The sequence below is a fragment of the Mycteria americana genome, chromosome Z, assembly GCF_035582795.1.
Source record: "Mycteria americana isolate JAX WOST 10 ecotype Jacksonville Zoo and Gardens chromosome Z, USCA_MyAme_1.0, whole genome shotgun sequence".
Classification (NCBI taxonomy): Eukaryota; Metazoa; Chordata; class Aves; order Ciconiiformes; family Ciconiidae; genus Mycteria; species Mycteria americana.
The window spans coordinates 38,365,669-38,391,267 of NC_134396.1; the positions used below are offsets into that span (position 1 = coordinate 38,365,669).

At 37.6% G+C, this 25,599-nt stretch overlaps 1 protein-coding gene across 13 annotated transcripts in view; it reads left to right on the forward strand.

Annotated features, from left to right (window-relative positions):
* The window catches only part of AOPEP (aminopeptidase O (putative)), a 208,725-nt gene that overhangs the window by 95,408 nt on the left and 87,718 nt on the right, over window positions 1–25,599 (forward strand). For 11 of the 13 annotated variants that reach the window (XM_075526833.1, XM_075526844.1, XM_075526840.1 and 8 more), the window contains 2 exons: window positions 8,415–8,458; window positions 16,771–16,831. The exons of 1 other annotated variant lie outside the window; for it this stretch is intronic. In XM_075526833.1, the coding sequence (XP_075382948.1) occupies window positions 8,415–8,458; window positions 16,771–16,831 (105 nt within the window). Of the gene's footprint in view, window positions 1–8,414; window positions 8,459–16,770; window positions 16,832–18,481; window positions 18,598–25,599 lie in introns of those variants that run through there. One more of the 13 variants, XM_075526842.1, reaches the window with a different exon arrangement.

Genomic DNA, 25,599 nt, shown 5'->3' on the forward strand with positions numbered 1-25,599 from the left:
TCACTGAACTCATCATGGTTAAAACCAGGATGGCACAAAAGGCCAACATGACAAATAGCTGGCATCACTAGAAAAGCAGTGTGATGAGAGTGAGGGGCAGGGGAAGGGAGAAGAGAAGGGGTATGACTGAATTTCTGAAACTGTTTTTTTTTTGCTGAAGTCTGTCTTTTCTGGAGTTATGGTTGAAATCTTTGAGGGGGTTCAGGATGGTAATAAATGTCTCCTTGCAACATAGAGTAAGGGCCTCTGATTTTGGGTTCTAACACTTTCCTTCCAGCCACAGTGATTCTTTGCTTGTGTGCTTGCTGTTTTGAATCTCACTCTTACGGGGTGAGATGCATGCCCATATATCTTACAAATAGCTCACAGACTTGTGGATTCTTTCGTACGTCAAGTCACCCAGAAGTCAGGCACAGCAGCTCTGTCCTGTGGAGGAGTTTGGGGTGTCAAGGGAGTTAATGTTTCCACTGCTGCAGCTGTTTACTGTACCATGTTACTGAGAACCCTGAGCAGTTACATTTGGCATGGTGTGAAAAATGCCAGTGACTATATGAGCCTTGTCCACATTATGGTGTCCAAAATCATAAATATGATGCTTCACTATTACACAGCTGGAAACTTTCGAAAATTACAGAAATCATGAAACTGCTAAAACCACGAAGCAGCCCAGTGTTTTAAACTGGTGGTAAGAAAGGTGCTCTCATTTTATTGAGGAAAAGTTAGCTTGTTGCTCCTGGTTGATGTGAGATTAGTTGTGTCAGTAGACTGTTTAAATGCTGCAAAATTCTTAGCACATTATACTATTAGCCATGATTGCATTGTAACTGAACTACCCATCTACTAGAGACTTCTCCTTTTGTCCAGCACTCTGCTATGAAATGTCAGTTTGTAGCTTATCTAACTCCAGTCTCATAAGATGAAATACTGTATGTTGTTTCTGCACTCAGAAGCAACCATTTTGGTTATTGGATAAAAAATTGTTTGGTATTTTTAGTTATTCAAGCAAGAGTAAGTGATGCTTTTATTTCAGGTTTCTTAGGCCACTTTTTATTTGAATATGTACAATATGCCCATAGCTACGTGCTTAATGTAGGTCAAAAAAAGATACTTTCCTTCATTTGAAGATACTTCATTTGGTGGAGAAAGAGCTGTGTGCTATGTAACTTCTACTGTGTGCTTTTTGTGGTTTTACCCTCTTTCACAGCAGCCTAAATCCAGCTCCCATTGAAGTTGCTGGGAAGAGAATTTTAACATCATCCTGTTGTTTGGTCACTATGTTAAAAATGAAAAGGGGATAGGGCTATATCCAATTGTAAATGCATTTATTTTCTTTGTAAGAAATCTTAACGGTTGTATTTATGTTCATGTCTGGTATAGGTAGATAAGCAATCACAGCAGGAATTGCAAATGCAGAAGCAATGAAGTCAAGTTAGTACAAAGTTTATTGTTCAAGTTCCTTCTTGAAAAAATATGCTGTCAGTGTTTAAATTAATAAAAGATTTAAAATAAATAGAGGTGCAAACGGTAAGTTTAAATATCATAGTGTTGTACTTTCAGCTTGTCCAAAATAATTGTAAAAGTTCCCAGCTTTAGGAGTTGTGGGGATGAGGGAAAGTAAAAACAGTGGAAATAATTGCCCATGTTCTGAATACCAGTCTTGTTTTCAGTGGTGTTTGTAGTATTTTTCCTCGATGGGAGCTGCAGGTGCAAGGAAATGACTTCAGATGTGAAACATTAATCAGTTTGCCTTTTTCCTTCATTTTGATTGCATGCTCAGTATGTTTTTAATAGTAGTTTTTGTTTATTTTAGTTGAGTTAGCAACAGACAAGTAAAGCAAGTCTGGAATCTTTGAGAAGGATTTAAAAAAAAATCTTCCATTTTTCTTTCTGTGAGAGAATTCACTTAGTAACTGCTTTGAATTAACTTTTTAAATAATGAATGGAGTGTTACTGACTATAAATAAATAGAAAGGAGTGCAAGTTGCTGATATTCCTAACACAGTTAAAGCTGTTCTTCAGTTTGATATTGAAATAAGAACACCTTGGGAATTGAATTGTTTGCAGACTTTAAGTTTCATGTAGTTCTGTCTGCTGTAATAGTAACCCAAGGTCTGTAGTGTTCATCCATCTGAGAGAGTTACGATTTGCCATAGTGAAATGACAGTTAAGGAGGCAGCGCTTCAAAAAAATCCTATTTTATGCTATTCTTAAAAGTTTTTTAAAAATGCAGACGTATGGATCCAAGCCCACTGTGTATGTACCTATATCAACACGTTCTTGCACACCGATTTGCATAGGCACATACCATTATCATAATTTTATAAAATTGGTACCTGCACACACAAATCGCCGTTCAACTATTAGCTTGTAGAACTCTTGTAACTAGAATTGGAAGTCTAAGCATGCAGTGTGCATGTATTTTGATGTTTCAACCTCTAGGATCTTATTTTTAGATAAAAGTTTAACTAAAAGTTTGTCTCTGCAGTTTGGCCCCAGCTGTTCCATGCTTACTGACCTGTGAGCTTGAGTGAACAACTGTTGACATCAATGGGGTATGGTGTGGACTCTGGCACTGTCCCATCCACAGCAGCCTCTAGGACAGGGATCTTTGCTTTCTACACTCTCATGTGCTTGGAAAACAGAAATAGATGGGTCAGTTTTACTCAGATTGAGTAAGTTTCCTGTTCCAATTCTAGCAGAAATGAACATTTTCCTGCTTTTTTGTTAGCTATGCACTATGCAGCCTTCATTCAGTTTCCTTATATGTATGCATTATGAGATGACCTTTAATTACTACATGATCACTGTCCTTTTTTTTTTTTTTTCCAAAAGACCTTTGCCTCATTTATGTAGAGTAGGTGTTGCTCTCATATGAACCAGCTGCTTGGTATTTTGATCTCTGTTCGTCGTTCATAGGCACTTTATTTACCATGCAGTATGCTTTTCTTTCTGTTCAACTTTTTAAGTTCTAACAAATGTAAGGCAATAAAAAAGACTGCTTACTAGGTCAGACATTTTAACCTGAGATAAACTGTATTTAAAACGCTTCTGTATGTGACAATTGATTAATGTATGGATCAGTTAATTACAGTAAACATTTTGACAACCCATTGTGTTTCTATATGAAAATCTGACTAGCTTTAGGCCATATCGCTATTTCAGTACAAGTGTCTTGAAAGAATGAACATATGAAATATTGTGCTTGAAGTATAAGTAAGACTAGGTTAGTAAAAGTCATTAATGTCATATAAGGCAAGATTTTTTTTGGTGAGAAAACTTTCTATTTCTTTTTTCTGATAATACTTTTTTCATAATCATGTAAGATAAAATGTGTATTTTAAAGGACAGAGAGATCAGAATGAAGTAAGGCTAGAAATAGAACTGGAGAAGAAAGCAGAGAGTAGTGAAGCTAAGAGGAGCCCAGTTGTTTTATAATCATGTGAAATACAGATGAGTGATTAAGAAGTCAGTTAATGTGTCACACATTTTAATGTCCAACAGTATAGTTGTATTAAAAAAACAAGTATCTTTTGGCATCATTTATCTCAACTATAAAGATCTTAAAAGAAGCAGTTAGTTTTACACATATAATTGTCTCCTATCAGGGAAGTGACCCATATATCTGAAAATGTCTTGGACCTTTCTGATAGAGTACACGAATCCTTCCCATAGCTGCTGAACTTACTAAGTCTTGAGCTTCAGTATTTAGCTGTGGAGTATCTTTTTGCATTTCCACTTCTGTTACAGTAGTGTCTCACTCCTCTGCTGACCTGAAGTTTTTGTATTTGCCTAGCTTCCATTTAGCATCTTTCAAGTTTAAAATTACATGGTAGCTTCTTATGCAATATCATTTGATAGGAAAAAAGATAAATTCTTTAGTTCTGATGAGGGCAAACTGACAAGGGAGCAGTCCCAAAGCATGTGCCTTTTATTAGTGCTGAATCACACCTCCACCGTTTGTTTGATTTAGTGAGATGTATTTTAAATAATCAGTCAGATGCACCTTACATATGATTTTCTGCTGGTTAGTCTTAAACAGAAGTCCAAAGAATGATTGAGGGCTCTATGTAGAACCATTGATACATAATAGATCCAGTTCCTCATCTTTTCCTTAGGTAAATATGTGTGTTCTTACATGTTTATACATGTAAAACAGAAGGAATCTGTGTTTAATTCAAATTTTTAGGTGGTGGTATATTTAGTATTTTTAGTGGGCAGTGAGAATTTGTGTAACTTCTAAAGAAATTAAAACATTTCAAGTGAATTTGAGACAACATAGGCTCTGGTGTCAAAGTATAAGGAGAAGGTGTGTTCAAGCTGCATGCCTTCACTTCCCTGCCTGGGGTCTGGTTTGAATCTTCCCGTCAATAAAGTAAGGAGGAATGCCAATGCTTTGTTCAGTGAATTAAGTGACAGTCAACATACTTTTTCCAACTTATCTGGTCCCTGAATGACTTACCTGCTCTGAGGTGTTTTGACATGTACGAAGATGGTTTTTGTGAAAGACCTGGGACTCTGACAGAAACCCTTTTACAAATATAGCTGGGGTGATTTAAGACTTGCTTCCCTTAGTTGTTCACAGTATACCTAAGAGGACAAATTCAGTCTTGTTAGTATGGACAGTTTACTAAGATTGGTTTGTGTGAAAGCACTGGACTGTGAATTTGGGCAGCTCAGGCAGGGATACGGGTTGCCTTCTGCTGCTGTGCTACACAGGGCCAATAACCCCCGTCAGAGAAATGCCGGGGAAGGGCCGTCCAGGAGGCTGATGTCACCTTAAATATCCACAAGAAGATTTACCAGAAATCCTTGTCAGATCCTCATATGTGCTATGTTTTCTTGTTTGCCACAATAGTCGGTCATTTCTCTTTAGGGAATTGCTAGTGATCTGAATGCAGTTCATTGGCATGGGGTAAATGGGCAACAAATTCTGCTTTTGACTGGAGCTAGTCAGTGGCTCCGTTGCCTGGGGCTTAAACTGTTAAGCTGTCTGGCTAATGATTGTTGCCTGATAATAGAGCATATAGCTGGGGAGTCTTGCCTACCCTTGGTAGGAAGTTGTCGTCTTTGGAGGGGCATTCTGGGCTTGTTACCAAAACGCCAAGACAAGGATTTCAACATTTTGCTGATTTTATTAAATAAAAGCCAGGAAGATGAAGGGGGAGGGAACTCAAAATAAACAGGATCCTAGCAAGGGTGCTCATTAGTTATTTTTCCACCCAAAAGGGACAAAGTAACGTGTACCATTTAGTTACGTAATTTACAAACTGCATAATTGATAGGGATAGTTTAACTTTGACTGGGTAATTTCCGTAAGGAATTGGATGTAAGTGCATTTGGAGTTTATTTGTTGCCAACTGAATGTCCCTTCAGATGTAACACTTTTGGTCACGAAATCTCCATTGCTTTTATGCACCCCATTTGTATTTCAGTTAGAGAATTTAACTGAAAGTATCTGTTGGTCGTAGAGTACTTGAAATATCTAGATTTGAGTTTTTCATAAAGAGGATATAATTTGTCTTTTAATATTCAGTGTTCTTTATTTAATATCAACATGTGTGATCAGAGAGAGGTACCTGTCTGGTGCCCCAAAACAGTTCAAGAGTAGAAACATGCTGGTCATTGCTGAAGACAAGAATTGGAGTAATAATATAGCATATTTAGTCATGCAATAAAAGGTCTTCTAACCCCAGATCTGTCTAGTTATTGCTTCAAGTAGCCTTCATTCCTAAGGTTCTCAAAATTACTTCTCTCAACCTACTTCTCCGTCTTTGGTTCCCCACTCTTCTTTGCCTTTGACTCAGACATGCTACACGCATTAACAGTGCAAAGAAAACTCCTTGATCTCAATTCACAGTCTGTATCCAGATTTGATGTGCTCAGCAGCAGCCCAAAGTTGCAGTTGTGATTAAAATTTTTGGCTTCAGTCTGGACTATGGTGAGAGCAGACAAGAGTCTTTAGGGAATTTAGTTATGAGGGTCTAGCAAATCCTTAGCAAACATGTGTGAACTCATTTTTCAAAGGCTTCTTCAGTTTGGCCAAATGTCAATAAAATTCCACAAACTGCAGAATAACAGTTTCTGTATATAGGGAAAAGTTGCTTTCTAGCCTCTGGGTTTCCAGCCAGGGAAGAACAACAGGAGTATGTAGGGAAGTGAGTTTATTTAATAATATGAATATAAGCCAGTTTGTTAATAATGCAGCACTGTGGTGGCATGTGATTTCTAACTCTTTTTTTTTTTTCCCTGGCTTCATTGAATTACTTGCAACAAAGAGAAAAACTAAACTATAGTTTGTTTTATGATCTGACTCAGCATTTATTTGTGATTACTCCGGTCATCCACAAGTCTTTGCTTCTAAGTGTAAGATCACTAGAACCTCTTAAAGAAATGGCATCAAAGCTTAAAAAAACCCACATTATTCCCTAGCTTTTCTCTTGGGCACTTCTGAACCATTTCATCTGGGGAGGAAGAAAAAAATAGCCTGAGGATAAAATTTCACTCCAGATGGTTAAAGTTTGACAAAATTATAAGCAACCGAAAAGTCAGACCTATAATGGGATGTGTCATGCAGACTTGATAATAGGCAAATGTTAAAAGCCATGCAAATATGAGGTAAGTGGTAATTTGTTTTTCTACTCTGTTTTGGAGCATCAAAATAGAAACAGCTAAAATAAAATAGAATAGATTAATCCTAATTTTAAGAAAGTGTGTAGAATGATGGTTACTGCCTTATTCTTAATAGATATTTGGAAAAATGAAGACAGCTTTAATCACAAAGGAGATGTTTAATCTCATGGTATAATATACAGAATATAAAAACACTTCTAATACCAGAGGTATCTTCAAGTGTCCTGTGGGATTGATGATAAAAAGTTGATGCAATCCAATCAGGGAATCTAGCTGCATTAATGTATACAGAGACGGTGCAAATAGTGTCAAGGATGACCACTTCAGTGTTACTTTTTACACACTTTTGAAACAACTCTCATGATGATCTTTTCGTATGCTTTATTTCCGTGTAAGCTTACTCTGTACCTCCAGCAAAGTTTCCACAAGTGGAAGGAGACAGTAGTTCTGTTTACATACAGACTAATGGTACACAACTGCAAGTAGTAGTATGAAATAAGGGGATTTCACACTTTATCATCATGTCAGCAATACACCATAGTTAGGACAGAACAACTCCTGGCACAGTTAATGATGGCATTCTTGCCACAGCAACACTGAGCCTGGTGCTGTGTAATTTACCTTTTGTCATAAGCAAATTTTGCACCCACTGCAACATAGCCTGAATCTCACTTGTAATCTGAAGGAGGAAGGCTTAATTGTGTTACCAGTAGTTTCAATTGTGCAATCACTCTTTCTTTGATTCCCTAACAATGCCATAATCAGACAGAGAAACAGCATCTTTTGTTGAATGCCATGGCAGAGTCCCTAAATAAAAGTTTTCTGCCTTTTAGGAAACATTCTTCAAGACCTTAGACAGCAAGTACTTGCAATCAGAAATCAGCCTGCCTCATATTGCAGTGAGGAACATCATTAGCCTATGAAACTTGTAGTTTCATAGGCTATGAAAGGCACATAAATGAATAATGAAATAGCGTATAAATGAATAATTCATATTAATAAATCCTCTTCTAATGAGATTGTTCAGATGAGTGCATTGTAGCAAAGTGATCGCCATTAAAATGAGGCCAAGTATAGTGTGGGGTGCCAGAGAACCTTTGTGTGATGTCAGGTGTGACTTTCTAAAGAGGGCTTATCATACTGTTAGAAGTGAGGATGATAGTAATGCTGTTCCACTGGCATTGCACCTTCTTTGTAAATCCATGAAAGAAATTCTAGCTACCTTTTCTTTGAAGAATCTACTCCGTAGTTGGTGTGGTTGGTAGCAACATGGTGAATTTTGTCACGGAATGAGGAGTAGGTGTGATCTTCCAATCAGGTATGTGCATTAAGGAAAAAAAACCCAACCTTATGTGGTTATATAATCAAAGACAGTGTGATAACATAAGCACAGTGGAGAGAACGTAAACACCCCTAATTCTGGTGTTTCTTAGCCTTTGAGTATGTGAATCTGCAGCCTTTAACAGTTTTAAATATAGTTTGTGTGTGTGTATTATAGATTAAATAAAAGTGGGAATGTGGGATTGTGTTAAAATAGTCAGCAGGCTTTTCAAGCCCATTTTCTTTCAATATTGACACTTTTTGCTTGAGTGGGTTGGAAAACTGACAAACATAATGTATGTTGTATAAATAACTGAGCAGTATATCACCATAGTGGATATATGCATTTCTTTCTTATCATTCTGTTATCTGCAGTCTTTATAAATCCATTGCTCACTAGCAATGCAGACACAGAGTTATGTCTTCATAAACATACTAATTGCGGTGCTTTGTTCATTTTCCAGGATTTTCTTTGCATGCTGTTGGAAGACATCCCTGAACAAAAAGAGTAAGTGAGAACCAGGCTAGAAAAGTCAAAGAAGAAAGTAGAAATCAGATTTAAATATCAGCTGTGCTAGCCAGAAATAGTAGGATTTCTTTTAGTATTGTTCTGCTTTTTTTTTAAAGTAAGTGTGTGTGTGTGTGTGTATCTTTCTCTGAAAATTCTCAGACATATATACACAAAAAATATCAGACTTGCTGTGTTGTTGCTATCCCATGCTCCCCGCAAACAGTGCCTTTAACTTGCATGTTATGGCAGCAGTGAGGTCCTGTGTTCGCTATGCAATCTGAAGCGCAAGGCACAGCTGCCTCCTCAAATTAATCTGTGATCCTCCTGCCAGCTGCTTTTGGCACATGGCACCCTAGAGCAAGGAGGCCAGAGCTTTGCCGTGGAGCTGGGAAACCAGAGAAGATGGATTTTCCTCAAGCAGTAGTCTGGTACCATCCCCTCCCTGTCACACAGTGTGCCAAACGGGGAAGGATGGAAAACACTAACGGAAATCCAGCGTTAATTGCCTGACATGTCCTTCAAAATCCTGCTGTATGTGACTGTGACTGGCCAAAGATGATACAGCTAGTCTTTAGCAGAGCTTTAAATCCATCCCTGCTTATCAGTTGGTTTGTTCTGTGCTACTACAGACTGTGCTACAAATACAGATCCTTTTGTAGTGGAGCTTTACGTATTATAGTTTTTAAAAATAATGTATTCACTTGAAAAATGCCATTTTGGGGAGCAGAATTCCAAAAGTCTTCATAAATCTGGGTGAGCAGTTTGGAAAAAAAAGGGGAGAAGATATTCATAGAAGTCAAATGTATTGCATTTTTTAGTGAAACACTTCTGTTCTGAGCGGGTGAGGGACAGAGAAGTTAGTTATCATTGAGATAATGTATTTTGTGGCATCATGAGTTTAGTTTGGGTGGCGTTACATTTCCAGTAATGAACCGTAGGATGATATTTTGTTTGGATATGGGTTTCCAGCCCAAATATAATCAGGAATATTAAATGGAATATATGGGAAAGTGAATTATTTACTGGCATGATTATACATGGATTTGTTAATAAAATCTCTGTTTTCCTTCCTTTTTTCACTTGTGTTTCTCTGAAGTCCAAACCCAGTGCAAAATGTTATTAGAATAAGCATCCAATTTTCAGCCTAGAAACATGCCAAAATATTTAAACTTTCAGTGAGACTATTGCAAAAGAAGTATGTTTCCATTTGCGTTTCATCATACTCCAGAACGTATAGACAAAATTTCAGATCTACAGTAATTCATTTTACAATCAGACGTATAGCATATCTGAACTTACCTACTGCCAAAATTACCTTGGGTGCAGTTATGAACAGCAATGCCAAGAATAATAGAAGATCTGGATATACACAAGGCCTTTATTTCTTATCTGCTACAAAGATGTTTCTTCATTCTTGAATGTATTCTGTTGCTAGTACACAAATACTAGCCTGAAGTAAAAGTAAAGGGACGAAAGATGAAAATGAAATATTTTTAGAGATCATCTGCTGATGAGTGCTTTTTTGCACAAAGTTTTAGTCGTAGGAATGAAATGCATTTCAAGATTAGAGCAACAAAATTCTTTGTAGCACACAAAACCTCCCAGACTTGTGCAATTCTACCAAGTAAAATTTTAATGTTAAAACTAAATGCTTGTTACTTGAAAAATATTAAGCACTGTAATATACTCAAGTTTGTAATGGAGGCTGGACTTAATTATAAAAAAAAAAAAAAGAAAGAAGAAAAGAGAAAGTAGTAGTAGGGAATCAAGCCAAATCCTGCCCTCAGCTGTGGCAACAGAGGCAAACGTGTAGCTAGGAGTAGAATTTGGCTTATGGGTGACTTGTAATGAGAATGGCATTTACATGGGCAGAAAGCAATCATATAATAGTGTGGAAATTTTCTGTAATTATTAAGTTGGTGTAATGCAACATTAGCTTTCTGCTATTGGATGCAGCAGACTATATCTAAAAGATTCTCACTCTTCCAGTACTTCATTCCTCTAGTTTTTAGTTACAGGAGATTTTTTAGTACATTCCCAGCGATGAGCAGTTCCAAGATACAGATGTAACTTCTTAAGTGGCAGTCACTGATTTTGCTGCCTTCTGTACTCAGAGGAGGAGGATTATATGCCTATTTTATAGGGCTACTTCACTTCCTGCTCTGACTCAATTTTAATGGCATGTTAGCGGTAGGAATCCATTCTCCAAGGCAGGATCCTCCTGTTTCTGGACTGCGGCTGAATACTGACATCCGACAGGCCTAGCAGTACCTTCTGGTCTTTTAGAATTTCCTAACTTGCCCTTAAGGCAGATTATTTCTCTGTGTGAAGGGCTAATCGCAAGAAGGACAAACAAATACCTATCATTATCCTTCTCTGTTTTCAAAGCTGTTTAAAATATAACATGCACTGGCTATAGCCTCACATTATCTTGGCCTTTCTGTAGAAAATCTACAATACATCCCACCTGTAACTGAGGCATCTTATTTCCTCATATATCGTTTGAAACTTCACTACATTAAAAAAAACAAACTAAACCAAACAACAACAAAAACCCCTCTTATGTGTCTGTATATCACAGTGCACCAGATTTGATAAAACTCCCAGTGGCTCTGTTCTCTCCAAGGCTTACACCCATAGTCTTTGCTGTAAATTGATCCTCTCCACATCTGCCCAGCATGTGAGCTGTGCAAAGACTCAATGTTTTTAAGGCCCTGTAACAGAGAGTGAGTTTCACCAGCCTCAGATAATATCAGAGTTTCAGCTGCTTGTGCTCTTCACAACTGCAGGTCAGTTCTGTTCTTTGGATTTTTTCTGGTGGTAGTTTTTATTTCATTTCATTCAATAAAATAAATAAGTGTACTAATAAAGCTATGGTTTTAATAATACACGATAGACAAAGGAAGGTTTGTGTTACAGCTCTGCTATTTGTACTGTTCATAACTCAGGCTTACTAACCACAGTCCTTGCATGTCTTCATAAATTGTCAATCAAGCACTAAATCAGTGTTAAAATAATGCTGTAATTTCAAACTACTCAGCTATACAGGTATATGTCTCTTTCTTTCATACTTCCTTTCTTCATTACTCACATTGTCATGAATGTGATGGAGACAAACAGCTGGTAGGCACCCAACTCCCAAAACAAATAACTGGGAAAGATTTTTTTCCAGTGTTTTTGATGCCTCCATTTTTTTGGTAAGCCAAAATATAGATGCTGGACAAAAAACAAAGGAAATCTTACCTGCAGGAAGCTATGGCTAGGTGACAGACTCACTAATCAGTCACTAGTCTTTGATTTGCTCTAACTATGTCTCCATATTTAGCTGGAATGGCTCACTTTGAAAATGATTGATGTGTATGAATGTACATATCCAGATGAAGCAGATATGCTTGTTGAAGTATATTCAGTTGAATATGGCAGACTTTTTATCTTCCTTTACAAAAAAAAAGAAAAAAAAAGTTGCACACTTTCATGTGCACTGTTTATTTGCTGCAACATCTTATTCTAAAAGTGGTTTCTCCTCCTTGACTGAGGAATTAGGTGGATTTATGTTAAAGTTTGCAGAGTGCCTTCTGGCCTTGTGCAATGAAAGCTTGATATATAGACATCTTTTATAATGCTAATTTTCAAATTATTATTAATGTTAGTATTTTACAGAGCTTGCTCTTAAGCATTGAATCTGGCCATGAACAGTACATATGCATGTTAGGAGATCATTCCTAGGCTGATCCGCTTATCATCTAAACATAGACAAAGGATGAGATAATGGATGTACTAGAAGTCTCATTTTACAGTAGAGAACTGTAGTACAAAGCAATTGAAGAACCTGCCCAGCCTTGTGAGAGCTCTGTTAATAAAGCTAATCAATTGAACCCAGATCCCACAGTCCAATACAGTACCTTAACCAGAAGGCCATTCAGGAAATCACACACGCACCAGCGCTAAGTCCTTACAAATGCTTAACTGCAACATAAGCAGGTGGTAAGTGCCCTTTCTGAATATGGACGCTTTACTGAACTGCAGCCTCTACAAATATCAGGCCCTGTGTCCTTTCTCTAGGACATTGGTTTTGAAATAGCAGTCTGTTTGTGATCTATTTTTTGGGCTTGATCCGCAGCCCAACAAATTAGTGGAAACCTTTCCAAGGACTTCACAGTTCTTCAGTATTGACTCTCAACACATTCAGAATAGACCTTTGCAATAGTCTGCATATTACTAATATATTTGGAAAAAAAATAGTGAATGCCTGTAAAATGCTAAAACAAGTTGCTTTTTTTGATGGGTGCCAACAAGAATGTCCGAAGTTGGGGAAAAAAAAAAATGGTGTGTGAAAGTACAAACAAAGAACACTGCATATGGTAATATTACAGGTGTTTAGCTGAAACAGGGTGCTGCAGGCAGAGAAATAGCATCAGTGTTGTCTTTGCCCTTGAGAAAAATGTCAAAGTTTCAAGAGAGGCTGAGCAACTTACTAGTGGTGTTTCTGCCCGGATTAGTGTGGTCTCAGAACAGTGCAATTCCCCTCAGTGTCATAAGCTCATTTCAAAGCCAGTGTTTTGAAATGAGCTGTTGTTGGCTTTGAAAGAAATAGAGAGTATATTAAACAAAGGCACTACATAGCAAATGTAGTGTTATTATTTTGCATAGATTTTTTTTTTCTGAGGAAATCTCACACTTTAAATTAAGCTTAGTTTGGGGGGGGGGGGGTGTCCCTATCTGCTCGCTCTGCTTCAGCATTGGAACACTAAGCTGTATTGGTTTTGATTCATGCAGTAACAAATAAAAAGTTGTTATTCTGATTATGCTGCTTGAGACAGAATAAATGGTACAATCCACCTCTCTACCTTTGACTATATAAAATTTGGGTGACCAGTTTTAAGCTAGTCATGTATGTGCTCCCTGTAGTAACCAGACAGAAATAAGAACTCAAGAAAAAACATCATCTTATCCCGAGGAAGGTGAATTGACTGACTGTTTGGAGATACTACTCTTTCTCTCCATTCCCTGTGGAAGGGACTCAGCTAACTAATTTAACTAACTTAACTAACTTAAGCTAACTTAACTAAGTTAACTAACTAACTAACTAGACTAGACACAAATTCTTAGAGCACTGTAGTAAGGTAAAGACAATTATAGCCTGAAGGATCTGGCAGTCAAATGCTCTAAATTTAATAAATTTGCACAAATAACAAGGTACTACTAAAACCTGACCAAATCTGGATAGTTAGTAATTCATTTGAGTGTAGAACACTACCCCATTACAGGCATGGCATATATGTTCAGTTATATGTAGAAAATCAATTTCCATAGTGATCAGACATGCAGAATGGTAATTTCCTGAAAATTCAGAATCCTGCCTGTGTAGAAATGCTTCTGCGTGACTGCTGCAATTATTTGAACCACATGTTCAGAGGGAATTTTTTTTTTGTCTGTAACAGTCTACAATCTCCTAATGTTACAAGAGATTATTTTGACATTTCAGATTTAGTGACTGGGAAGATTTCTTTGGCTCCATGGGAATTACTCTACCTTCTGGGACTTTTAAAGTCACCTCAGCCAGGCTGATATGTCATCTCTTACTTGTAAAGACACTGTTGAAGTAAAGTTTGGACCTAAATTGCATGAACTATCAAAATATATTACCAGCAGTGAATAGACTAGTGCTGTTTCCACATTAAGCGTTCTTGGCCTGCAACCATATGACTGATCAAAAACTGAAGAAAACTATTAATAGAAAATGAAAGCATGTATAAATGGCTTTATTGTCATTGTAATCTGAATGGTCTTTTTCTTTAATCTGTAGCTTCTTCCGATTTTCGGTATGATGCTGTAGCCCATGTATGCAAGTATATCTTAGTAGCTGAATGACATAGGGCAGCATTTGTAAGGCAAGACTTTCTTACGTTTAAGGCACTTGGTGACTGTTTTTTGCCTTTGTTACAAAATTCCTGTGTATGTTGGACAAGCCTATTAAAACCAGATTGCTTATTTTTTGCATACACTGTTGAACAATTACTCAATGAGAAGCCAGCTGACTATTTTGCTCAGATTCTCCCACCCCTAATTCACATTGGCAGAATTTTATTCTATTAGGTAGACCTGCTCATTTTAATGGACCTCCTTCAGAATACTGCTCAGTGTGAGTAGGGATGGCAGATCTCCCAACACAATGGTGTAGAGTGGAGGTTGTAGCTGCTAATTCTACCTCAAAGGAATGCTAACACATAGTTCTGCTTGGAGGCGGAGGGTAAATTTTTCAGCTTGGATTCAACAAGGATAGGAATATCTAACTCAGGATATAAGCTATGTCTGGAAAAGTGCTGTTGTTACACATATTAATATCAATAATTTCAATCTTTGGTCATTCCAAATAAAACTAACCAAGTTAAAAAAAAAAGAATAACTACGATCAGTAAACACACAGAAATTTTTACTCTATGAATGTGTTCCAGGGTCATCCACTAGCATACTGCTTGACTGCTTTTGAGACTCCATAAGCTCTCTAAGCCTTAGTTTTTCCATTTGCATGTCAGGCATAACAGTGATTGATCTCTCTCCCATCGGCATAGTAAAAGTTAATATTTAAAGGTGTTTAAAAATCCTTCAGTAAAAATGACTGATGTTTTCATTACAAATCCTCTGTAGTCACTGATACAGTCATAAATAAACATCCTTTAGGGTCAGAATTTTGAGCACAGCTTTGTCAGGGGTTGGGGGGAAAAAAGGCTTCTTTGTCATCTAATTCAAATAAAAAAATATATTGGGTCGCTTCCCTTCCTGCTTCAGAGCTTCTAAATGGCTGTTCTCTTCATGAATGCTTTGTTGGTTATGAGTCTACACTACACATATGAAGGTAGCTGCAAGTGTTAGTCTTGCCAAGGCATTACCATGCACAGGACCATGCACATCTATTCTGCTTCTCAGAATATTTACAGTCATCGAGGGCTTACTCAAGTTCCTTTTTCAGTATTAGCATACTGCATGGACAGTGTGATTCTTTTTTTGTTTAATTGGCTTCCCTGCAAGTTGGGAAGACTTCAACCACAGTTGAAGTAAATGCGACAGAAGTTGCTTAGGAAAGTATAAAGGGAAATGTAATTTCTGAATTTGCAAATACTTATGCATGTTGTTATTTCAGTCCCACACAGCTTGATCATGACAAACTATTTCCTTTTGCTGGGGCCTCAGACTATTCTGTGACTTCACTGTGAGTGTTATCAGGACATAAAGAAAGTGCAGAAAAGCTGAAACTGAAATATAGTAGATACTTGGTAACTTTGAGGATTAATATCTATCAGTGCCTTTTAAAACCCAAAAGTTTAAGGAAGTTTATATTTAATTTCATTTTCTTTGGTATTTTATCTTTACATTTAGGCTGCTTCTGTAACAAGATAGTAGTTTTGAATGTCTCTGGCCAAATTTACTTGCCTGTGATATTTTTTTTTCTGTAAAATCCCAAAAATCCACTCCACAAGAAGCTGAGCACCTGTTCATACTTTACATGTTCCATAAGTGCAGTTTACCATCTTACACTTTCTCTGTCAATCCTCATAAGCACTGAATTTATTGTTTGAGTTTTAAGCACACAAAACCTGATCTGTTTTTAATTTAGAATCATAGAATCATTAAAGTTGGAAAAGACCTCTAAGATCTAGTCCAACCATCAACCCAACACCTCCATGCCTACTAAACCATGTCCTGAAGTGCCACGTCTACATGTTTGTTGCACTCCTCCAGGGATGGTGACTCCACCACCTCTCTGGGCAGCCTGTTCCAATGCTTGACCACCCTTTCAGTAAATAAATTTTTCCCAATATCCAGTCTAAACCTCCTCTGGCACAACTTGAGGCCATTTCCTCTCGTCCTATCACTTGTTACTTGGGAGAAGAGACCGACCCCCACCTCTCTACAACCTTCTGTCAGGCAGTTGTAGAGAGCGATAAGGTCTCCCCTCAGCCTCCTTTTCTCCAGGCTAAACAACCCCAGCTCCCTCAGCCGCTCCTCATCAGACTTGTGCTCCAGACCCTTCACCAGCTTCGTTGCCCTTCTCTGGACACGCTCCAGCAACTTGTCCTTATTGTAGTGAGGGGCCCAAAACTGAACACAGGTGCCACCTCACCAGTGCTGAATTAGCTCATATCACCTCTGATGGTATTATTCATTAAAAAATCAAGAATGTAGTACCACTGCAGTACAGCCAATACTTGGAATTCACGGTTTCGCTCAGCTTCTAAAGGGTTAATGTTCATGTGGAAAAATCGGTATTTTTGTGTGTGTCTTCTAATTTTTTTTTTTTTTTTTTTAAGATCTGGGTTAACTGTAGAAAGTATCTTCCAGAATTGGCTTGACACTTCCGGAATACCAAAGGTAAATACAAAATACCAGTTCCCATTTCTTTCTGGAGTCTTGCATTTCTCATTATATGTTATTTCAATCACTAGCTGAACTTGTAACAGGTATGGTTTTAAATAAACAGTTTTGATGATGACTGCTTTCCACATCTTGGTATGGGTTTAGCTTTTATCGGTTGCAGGTTTTCACTTCTACCATTGTCTCAACAAACCTGCCCAAGGGCAAATCTTACAAAACTTATCCTCTTGCTTGATATTGTAGTTGTATGGAAGTATGCTTTACAGTATAGTGGTGGACTCTACTAAATGTATGGAGCATTGTTCACAGTTGTCAGTATATGAATTACTTGAAAGCTATACTGACAGCAGTAACTAAATGTTGAACTATTTGTACTTTGATATTTTGTTAATATTGTGACTAGCTCAAGAATGTGCTGCATGGGCAACATATTTTGTTGATATTCCAGCTCTGTTGCAGTCAAGACTTAGCATTATTTTCTGCTTTTAATACTAACAGCTTTTAATATTAATGTTTTAAATTCTGTGAACTGAAAATGCTTTCTTGCGTCTGTGCTATGTGAAGGCTCTGATTATTCATTTTGGTCCAAAACTGGGATTAGTTGAAGAAAGATATATCTTATAAATCTTCCTAAAACCCAGTTTTATACAAAGTATGTTTTTATTATACGCTTGGGGCTCAATTTCTAACTGATTTCCCCTAAGCTGGCATCCCCTAGATTGCTTGGGATTTATCTTACCTAGTGCTTGCATTTGTTTCCACTTTGCATTAGCATTTTATAAAAAAACTTCTAAGAGTTAGATCGGTAAGTCCTCATTTGTATGTGCAGAAGTACTTAGGCAGCATGACTAAAGCTTTGAGGAGTGAGCATGTTTGCAGGTAGAATTGTCAAAATAGCTGGAGAGCTGAATATGATAAGCAGTGGTCACTGAACCTGAGCTGTATCCAAACACTGTGTGGTTGAGCTTTAGACGTTTGCATGTCCACTGTTCTCTGTATGCTGTAGAAGGCTCTTTTGGAAGTTTTGCCCTGAGACCAAAATGTTCAAAGAGTAGTATTTGAAGATGCTATAAAAGCAAGGTGGGTTTGTTTTTTGCTGTAAAATTATTGAAAATAAAATTAGCTTTAATTGGAAGGGAGGAAAGGAAGGGACAGTAAGTATCATCATCCATCTTGATGTTCAGTCATTCTTGAAAAAGGACCTTGTTTTTAATGCTATGTTTTGATCAAGTTTTTGTTTCTGATAGGAAATTCAATACATTGTAGAACAGCTACTTCAAGTATAGGGGAGAAACTGATGTTGGACAGCTGTAGTTGTAAGATGCTGAACTGCCTGTCTTAAATGAAAGAGTTTTCTGGCATTTTACTTACATATGTGTCTTTGAGGATGTGCCTTATTAATGTCCCACAATCAACTCTAAAATCACAAATAAGGAAGATAGGAGCAGACTAAAGAATTGAAGATGGTTTCGATTAATGTGAACCCTGAACTCTGTTTTCCTCAGTGTGTACCGTAAGTTGTTCAGAATGAATAGTGAGTGGTTTCATTATACCCGGCAAGTATCTATTGGTTGTATAAGCAAAATATGTAGCAAAAATATTTCCACATCCAGCAGGCTTGTAAATTGTTGTAAATTTTCTTTACAGACCAAAGAGATTTCCCTGATAGTTTGGCTGTTTTGTAAGAAAAACGTCAACAGGAATGGTGCTGATTTAATGTTCTGCTGCTTCTGAGAATCAGCATGCTGACCACTTCTCTCTGTCTCTCTCTTCCCTCAATAACCTTTTTGATGATGTACCCTTGTTACCTTCAGCACTTCTCAGGCACCTGTGGGAACTAGTTTCCACTTTATTGAAAGAACTGGAGTTGTTGTCATTCAGTGAATAGGAAACCTTTTTTCCTTTGTGCTTGATTAAATCATTTGGGGAGACCTTATTCCTGAAATCAAGACTGTAGAGGTTGCTTAGTAGCTCTGAATATGTTAGTATCTATAATCTAAATATGACTGTATTTACTGACTACAGAACTATAAATCTACTCATGTGCTGTACAGGAGCTGATACTGAAACACCCTTAAAAAGTATTTAGATGACCTTTATTTCAGCAAACTATTAACTTGGCTAACATGATGGATCTCTGTGAAGACACATAGACCACCTTCTTACATGCAGGTGAACTACCTGCATCATAAATAGCAGCCCAGGAATGCCACAGAACTGATTTATTCTCGCTCATATAGGTTGCCAGGTGAGTAGACTAGGGTGTGTGTAGAGGAACGTTTCTATCAGCTCCTTTGGGCGAAGTCATATGGCTGAGCCAGGCAGCATGAGCACTATGAGGTACAGTTGCCTACCTTTCTTGAGTACTGGAGCAACTGAAAAGCAGCTGCTTATCACCCTTATTTTGCTGACTGCACTATAGAGTCCTTTAGCATAATAGTTAAAGTCACTCTTAATCCTGCAGCACCTACTCTTAGAGGGACAAAATGCATTTCTTAGTGGTTTAGTAGATACCTATGAGAAATAACTTGATTGAGAATTTAAACATTTTAAATTTACAAATACTATCTAAGACTTCACTGCATTTGGAGGGGAAACTTCCTTACTGGAGAGGCTATCCTCTGTAATGGGATGGGGAAATATGCATCATGCTGTACATTCTGAAAGTCAAGTCAGAACATGGTTCCTTTATCTCTCACCCATATGAGCATTTTTGTATTTTATATTCCGTGGCATCTTTTATTTATCCGTGGCATATTTATATATCCGTGGCATCTTTATATATCCGTGGCATCTTTATATTCCGTGGCATCTTTTATTTGTATGTTTTGGTGGGTTTTGCTCAGGAAATTCATGTCATCGTTGACTATAAAGAAAATTCACCACTTGTGGTTCATTTACAGCATTAGCTACCAAAGTGTTTTTAAGAATTTTCTTCCGTGGTTATCACAGAATCACAGAATCATACAGGTTGGAAAAGACCTTTAAGATCATCGAGTCCAACCATAAACCTAACACTACCAAGACCACCGCCACACCATGTCCATAAGCACCTCATCCAAACGTCTTTTAAATACCTCCACGGATGGCGACTCATCCACTTCCCTGGGCAGCCTGTTCCAATGCTGGACAACCCTTCAGTGAAGTAAAATTTCCTAATATCCGGTCTAAACCTCCCCTGGTGCAACTTGAGGCCATTTCCTCTCGTCCTATCACTTGTTACCTGGGAGAAGAGACCGACCCCCACCTCTCTACAACCTCCTGTCAGGCAGTTGAAGAGAGCGATAAGGTCTCCCCTCAGCCTCCTTTTCTCCAGGCTAAACAACCCCAGTTCCCACAGCCGTTCCTCATGAGACTTCTGCTCCAGACCCTTCACCAGCTTCGTTGCCCTTCTCTGGACACGCTCCAGCACCTCAATGTCCCTCTTGTAGTGAGGGGCCCAAAACTGAACACAGCATTCGAGGTGCGGCCTCACCAGTGCCGAGTACAGGGGCACGATCACTTCCCTAGTCCTGCTGGCCACACTATTCCCGATACAAGCCAGGATGCCATTGGCCTTCTTGGCCACCTGGGCACACTGCTGGCTCATATTCAGCTGGCTGTCAACCAACACTCCCATATCCTTCTCTGCCGGGCAGCTTTCCAGCCACTCTTCCCCAAGCCTGTAGCGTTGCATGGGGTTGCTGTGACCCAAGTACAGGACCTGGCACTTAGCTTTGTTGAACCTCACACAATTGGCCCCAGCCCATCGATCCAGCCTGTCCAGGTCCCTCTGCAGAGCCTGCCTACCCTCAAGCAGATCAACACTCCCACACAACTTGGTGTTGTCTGCAAACTTACTGAGGGTGCACTCAATCCCTTCATCCAGATCATTGATAAAGATATTAAACAGGACTGGCCCCAACACAGAGCCCTGGGGGGAATATCCAAAATCTATCCAAATATTTTTATATCTGAATCTATCACCTGTATACAATTGGTATTCTCTAAAATTTGATAACAACATGGTCACTTAAAAACAGACTTGTTAGCCTACCCCTCAGTTCACTACCTTCACAATAGTGTCTAGCTTAAGGACACTGGAAGGGTACTTGTGCAAAAGATGGGTGAGGGTAAATACTTTCCACTCCACAGACTGCTGAAGCAGCATTACCTACCATCTTCCTTCCTGTAGACGAATTAGCATTTTGTATTCTTTACAGTTGTATGTCATGGTATCTGTCTAACTGAATATCCTGTACTCCTTTACCTGTGCTTTGTTACATTTGCCATCCCAAATCCTGTCTCCAACTCTGTCCAGGGAACCACATATATATACCCCTTTATACTTGGAACTTATAACTATTGAAACTTTAATATTTGTGAATTTCTATTACCATTTCACTCTTGGAAAAGTCATTTGGTCTTTTCTAAATATTGGGCCAGTTTCCAGGCTTGTGTATATACCAGCAGTAATCAAGAATAACTTAACTTGAGTCATACTGATAAATAAAAACAGAATTTGGCCTGTTGCCATGGAAAAATAATTCTGCATGCCAAGTTACACTTCCAAATTTGGTATTTTCTAAAGCATTAAAGGTTAATTATATAAAAAAGGGTGTGTGGTAATGCCTGGCCCATTCTTTCTTACATGGAAGAGTGCCACAGCACAGTGGTTGTCTTCACGCTTGCTGCGCAGGAAGGTTTTCTCACACACAAAACAATAAGGAACATAAGAGATGAAAAGCAAGCATTTCTGAAATACAAGCTTTCATGACGATTTTCTTCTGGGAACGCATCGTGGTGGTGTTAAGTAAGGTGAAGCATATTGCATTGTTGAAAATACTTTTTATCAAATCAAGCAACCTTCAGCATGTACTTCTGTCTCAGAAGTGACTTACCAGGGGATTATAGCAATTTTTCATCATGTGCAAGTAGTAATGACTTAACCCCAGTAACTTTAGTCAATGAGTTAAGCTGGCAAGGAGTAGAATCAGAAGAACAAAACAGCATTTAGAGCTGGAAAACACCTATGAAATCACTTAAGTCCACTTCATTCCTGCTGCTGCTGATTTCTTCTCTTAAGTACAGTTTCTATTGTGTCTTTCAGTCTATGTAATGTTTAGAGTTTAAGACTAAAAGAACATATGCTTCTTGAGGAAGATTTTCTCAGTTCTGCACAGACTTGTCTTTGTGTTATATTGCCCACTTACCTGAATTTCTTATTCTACCCTAGATAATTAACCTTTTAAAAATATGCTTAAAATCTTTTCCCGTTTTGAACTGCATTGTACAGTGTTTAACTGAGGAGTAGACCAATAAACATCAGGTAGTTTCTGCATCTCATAAACTCCTACGTGTATTTTTTTAACTCATTTCAACACCTTTTCTTTTGCCTCTGAAACTGCATTGTTTCATAACGTATTATTATTTACTGGTAAACTTGCTATGTTGAGTGTTCGTTGGGTATGTATTTCATTTGATACCTTGTCTGATGAAAACGATCTTCACCAGATTCATTCTTGAGTTAAAAGGGGCGGGGGGGGAGAGTAGTTGGCCTGCTCCTTCATGATTTTTAGTTTCCAACAGATCCTTCAGAGTAATGTACAAGTCTTATGTGATCACATAGCTGCAGGCACTAGGATAAACACACCGAACATCCCCTCAAAATTATGAAAAAATGGCAAGAGGTGATAGCACTGCTGTATCCTTCTCCTAGTCCCTTTTGCTACTTTATCCTCCTGTTAAAGCTTAATTCTTATCCACTGTTACTTAAACAGTACTTCCTGATTAAAGTAGGTACTGCCAACAGGTATTTCAGGGTATGTACAGTTATCGTGTGTATTGCGAGAATACTACTCCGTGCTTTCTACTTCTGAATGAACACTGGAATACAGCCTCCTGTTACAATAAGAAGCATTTTGCCATTTAAAAAAAAATTATATTTTTTCCTCTCTGCACTGCTTCTTGTTATTGTGGTAAAGCAGTAGTTTAAGCTACATCTACTAATGTTATTTGTAAATCATCTACATTTCTGGAAGTACACAGTCAAATGAAATCTTCCAGTGGTGAATACTCATTTATTTATAGCATTTCTGGTTTCGTTTGTATATGACTGGCTCTTGGGTTGTCCTACATGAAGAAATGCATTGGAAAGGAAACTCATAGCAAATCTATTGAAAAATTGGATCTGAAATATAATTTGTAAGTCTTCTAAAACAATGCAAGTAACATATTTCTGTGGTTTCATAAATTTTAGGAGGATGTTACAGCAGGAGGTCAAGTACTCAATATGATTTCTGATAAAACAGTTTGTTGTTAAGAAGGTTCCTGGCTTTTGCCCCAGTTACAAGCTTTATAGATTTCCTGTTTCCTTTTACTAAGACAAAAATACAGATGAAGGTTGCTCTAGAAGAGAATGCATCCCAGGGTGGCAGTTATGGTCAATTACTAACAAACTAACCACATTCAAATATTTTTTAAAAGAATTCTCTTACTAAACTTCTGAATTATCTTTAGCAGTTGGTCACCCAAGTTTTACAGAGGGTAGTAGAAAATTTTTCAGCAGAAGAATCACTCTTATTAGATCAGAGTGTAACTTAAGGCTTTGGTTTGTTAACACTTGATATTTCTTGTCATTGCTACTCATGCCTTATCTTGTAGTTTTTCTGTCTGGATGTACATAATAACTGCATATTGGTGGACGGCAACACTGAGACAGTAAACAACTGAAATCCGTATTGTTTGTTGAGATACGTTAAATCTGTAGGCACTGGCAGTGAGAATGACCTGTTAAGTAGGAAAATCTCATTCAAGCTTGTGATTTGGGGAAAACATTGGGAAGGGGCTATGAAGAGGTATAATTTTCTTACTTATTTAATAAAGTTCAACAGTGACTGTTAGATTAATTTCAAAGTTGGTTATTAAGTATTAGTCACAAGAATAACATGCTGCTGCTTAAATACTCAAGTTTGCTACTTACCCTTTCATTTTTTTTTATCTGAACATGGAGACTTTTGTGTGTATTTTAACATCAATGCAGAGAATATAACTGATTGATAGTTTAATTGTAATGAGTTGATATTTGAGAAATAATCTGAAGGATGAGTAACTGCTACTTTAAGATAAGTACTTATTGTTGTACGTGGAAAGCATACTTTGAAGAATAGGCACTTCCCCTCAAGAAAAATGGTATTGTTTTGATATTAGCAAGCTTGCAGACTGGAAGATGAAAAGATCTTTCTAAAGTCCTTAAAAATTTAAATGAGCATAGGTCAACAATATCAATTGATTAGTGGATTCTCTAATGATAACAAGTACAATAAGAACAAAGGTTTTGAATAGGAATCATTAGTGCTGGTTTTTTTCCAAAATTAGCACTTGTACTGTCAACATTGCATCCCATTTTCTTAGAAGAGAAGATGGGATTTTGGAAAATATAAAAATGTAATCAAGCAACGTGTATAGTACTGTAGCGTGCATAAATGCCGGACGAATCATGAACAGAAAAAAAGACAGATTGCACAGACAGACTTTCTGTGTTGTTAACTCTTTGAAAGAGGTTTTAGATAAAGACTATCCATCTGAAAGTCTTTCTAGATAGACCAAAGTATACAGAGAATTTGATATTTTGTTTGGGGCAAACTATCAAATAAGTTGTATTGTCTGTTATTATTTAAATAGGTCCTGTGTTGATCTAAAGGTTATTGGCATAAAACAGCCTTGTAATTTATTTAACTGTTCCAATAAGTTGTACTTAAGATACTGCTAAACGAGACACAATAGTGCTATGTTTTTGTTTGTTGAATAGTTCAAAAATTCAAGAAAATCACTTATATAAAATGATATATCATTAAATGTCAGTAAGGACCCAAATTTATTTCAGAGGTCTTCAAGTTCAGGCATGACTTAGTATTGTTACAGTTTTGGAGGGTTTGGGGTAAGTTTCTTCTGTATTGCATGTGATTGCTGATTTTAGGAGAAAAACACAGACAGTCAAGATCAGAATAGCATTGTTACAAATTATTGTGTGATAACATTCTAAAATTGGAAAAAATGCTGAGTCAGTTTAGACAGCCACATAGTGCTGAGTAACTTGGTGTCTAGGTTGAATGTAGATGTTCATTTTTAAATGCTAGATTTGGAAGTATTGGCCCTAACATTTCAGTGCCTTTGTTGTTCTAATTTCTACAAGTGAGGTTTAAAACAGAGTTTTAGGAGTATTACATTAGCCATTAATTGAATAATTAAGAAAAAAATGTTTTTGAGATTCTCAGCTAGGACTGTGAGTCTGCATTAAGGCTGAGGAGGATACTTCACTGGATTTAGTTTAATGACCTGCTAAAACATTGGCTTGCCTCTCCAGTGAAAAGCCAGATTTTCGCAAATGTCTGTTTTTCTTCAGGCTACCTTTCAGTATTGTATGTGTCCAGCTCAGACATACAGTAGTAGTAGTATAGTAAATCTGCATGAGTAATAGCTTGTTCAAGAAGTTGAAGTGCATTTGAAACAAATGTTCAATTTCTGAAATAATTGTGGACTGGATTCTACATGTTCATTAGAATCTCTTTATTTATTACACTTAAAAGAGATTCTCAAGCAGTCGTTCTGGTTCCCTTTTCCTATTAATTGCATTGCTGAACACAAAAGCTGTGTTATGTGCAGAATGACTGAGCTTATCCCTACTAGAAAGGAGTTATGTTTGGTATCTACAGAACAATAACAGTTTGCTGCCTGGCTGATCAATGCTGGATCAAGTTCACATTCCCAAGCTCCCACTCTCCCAC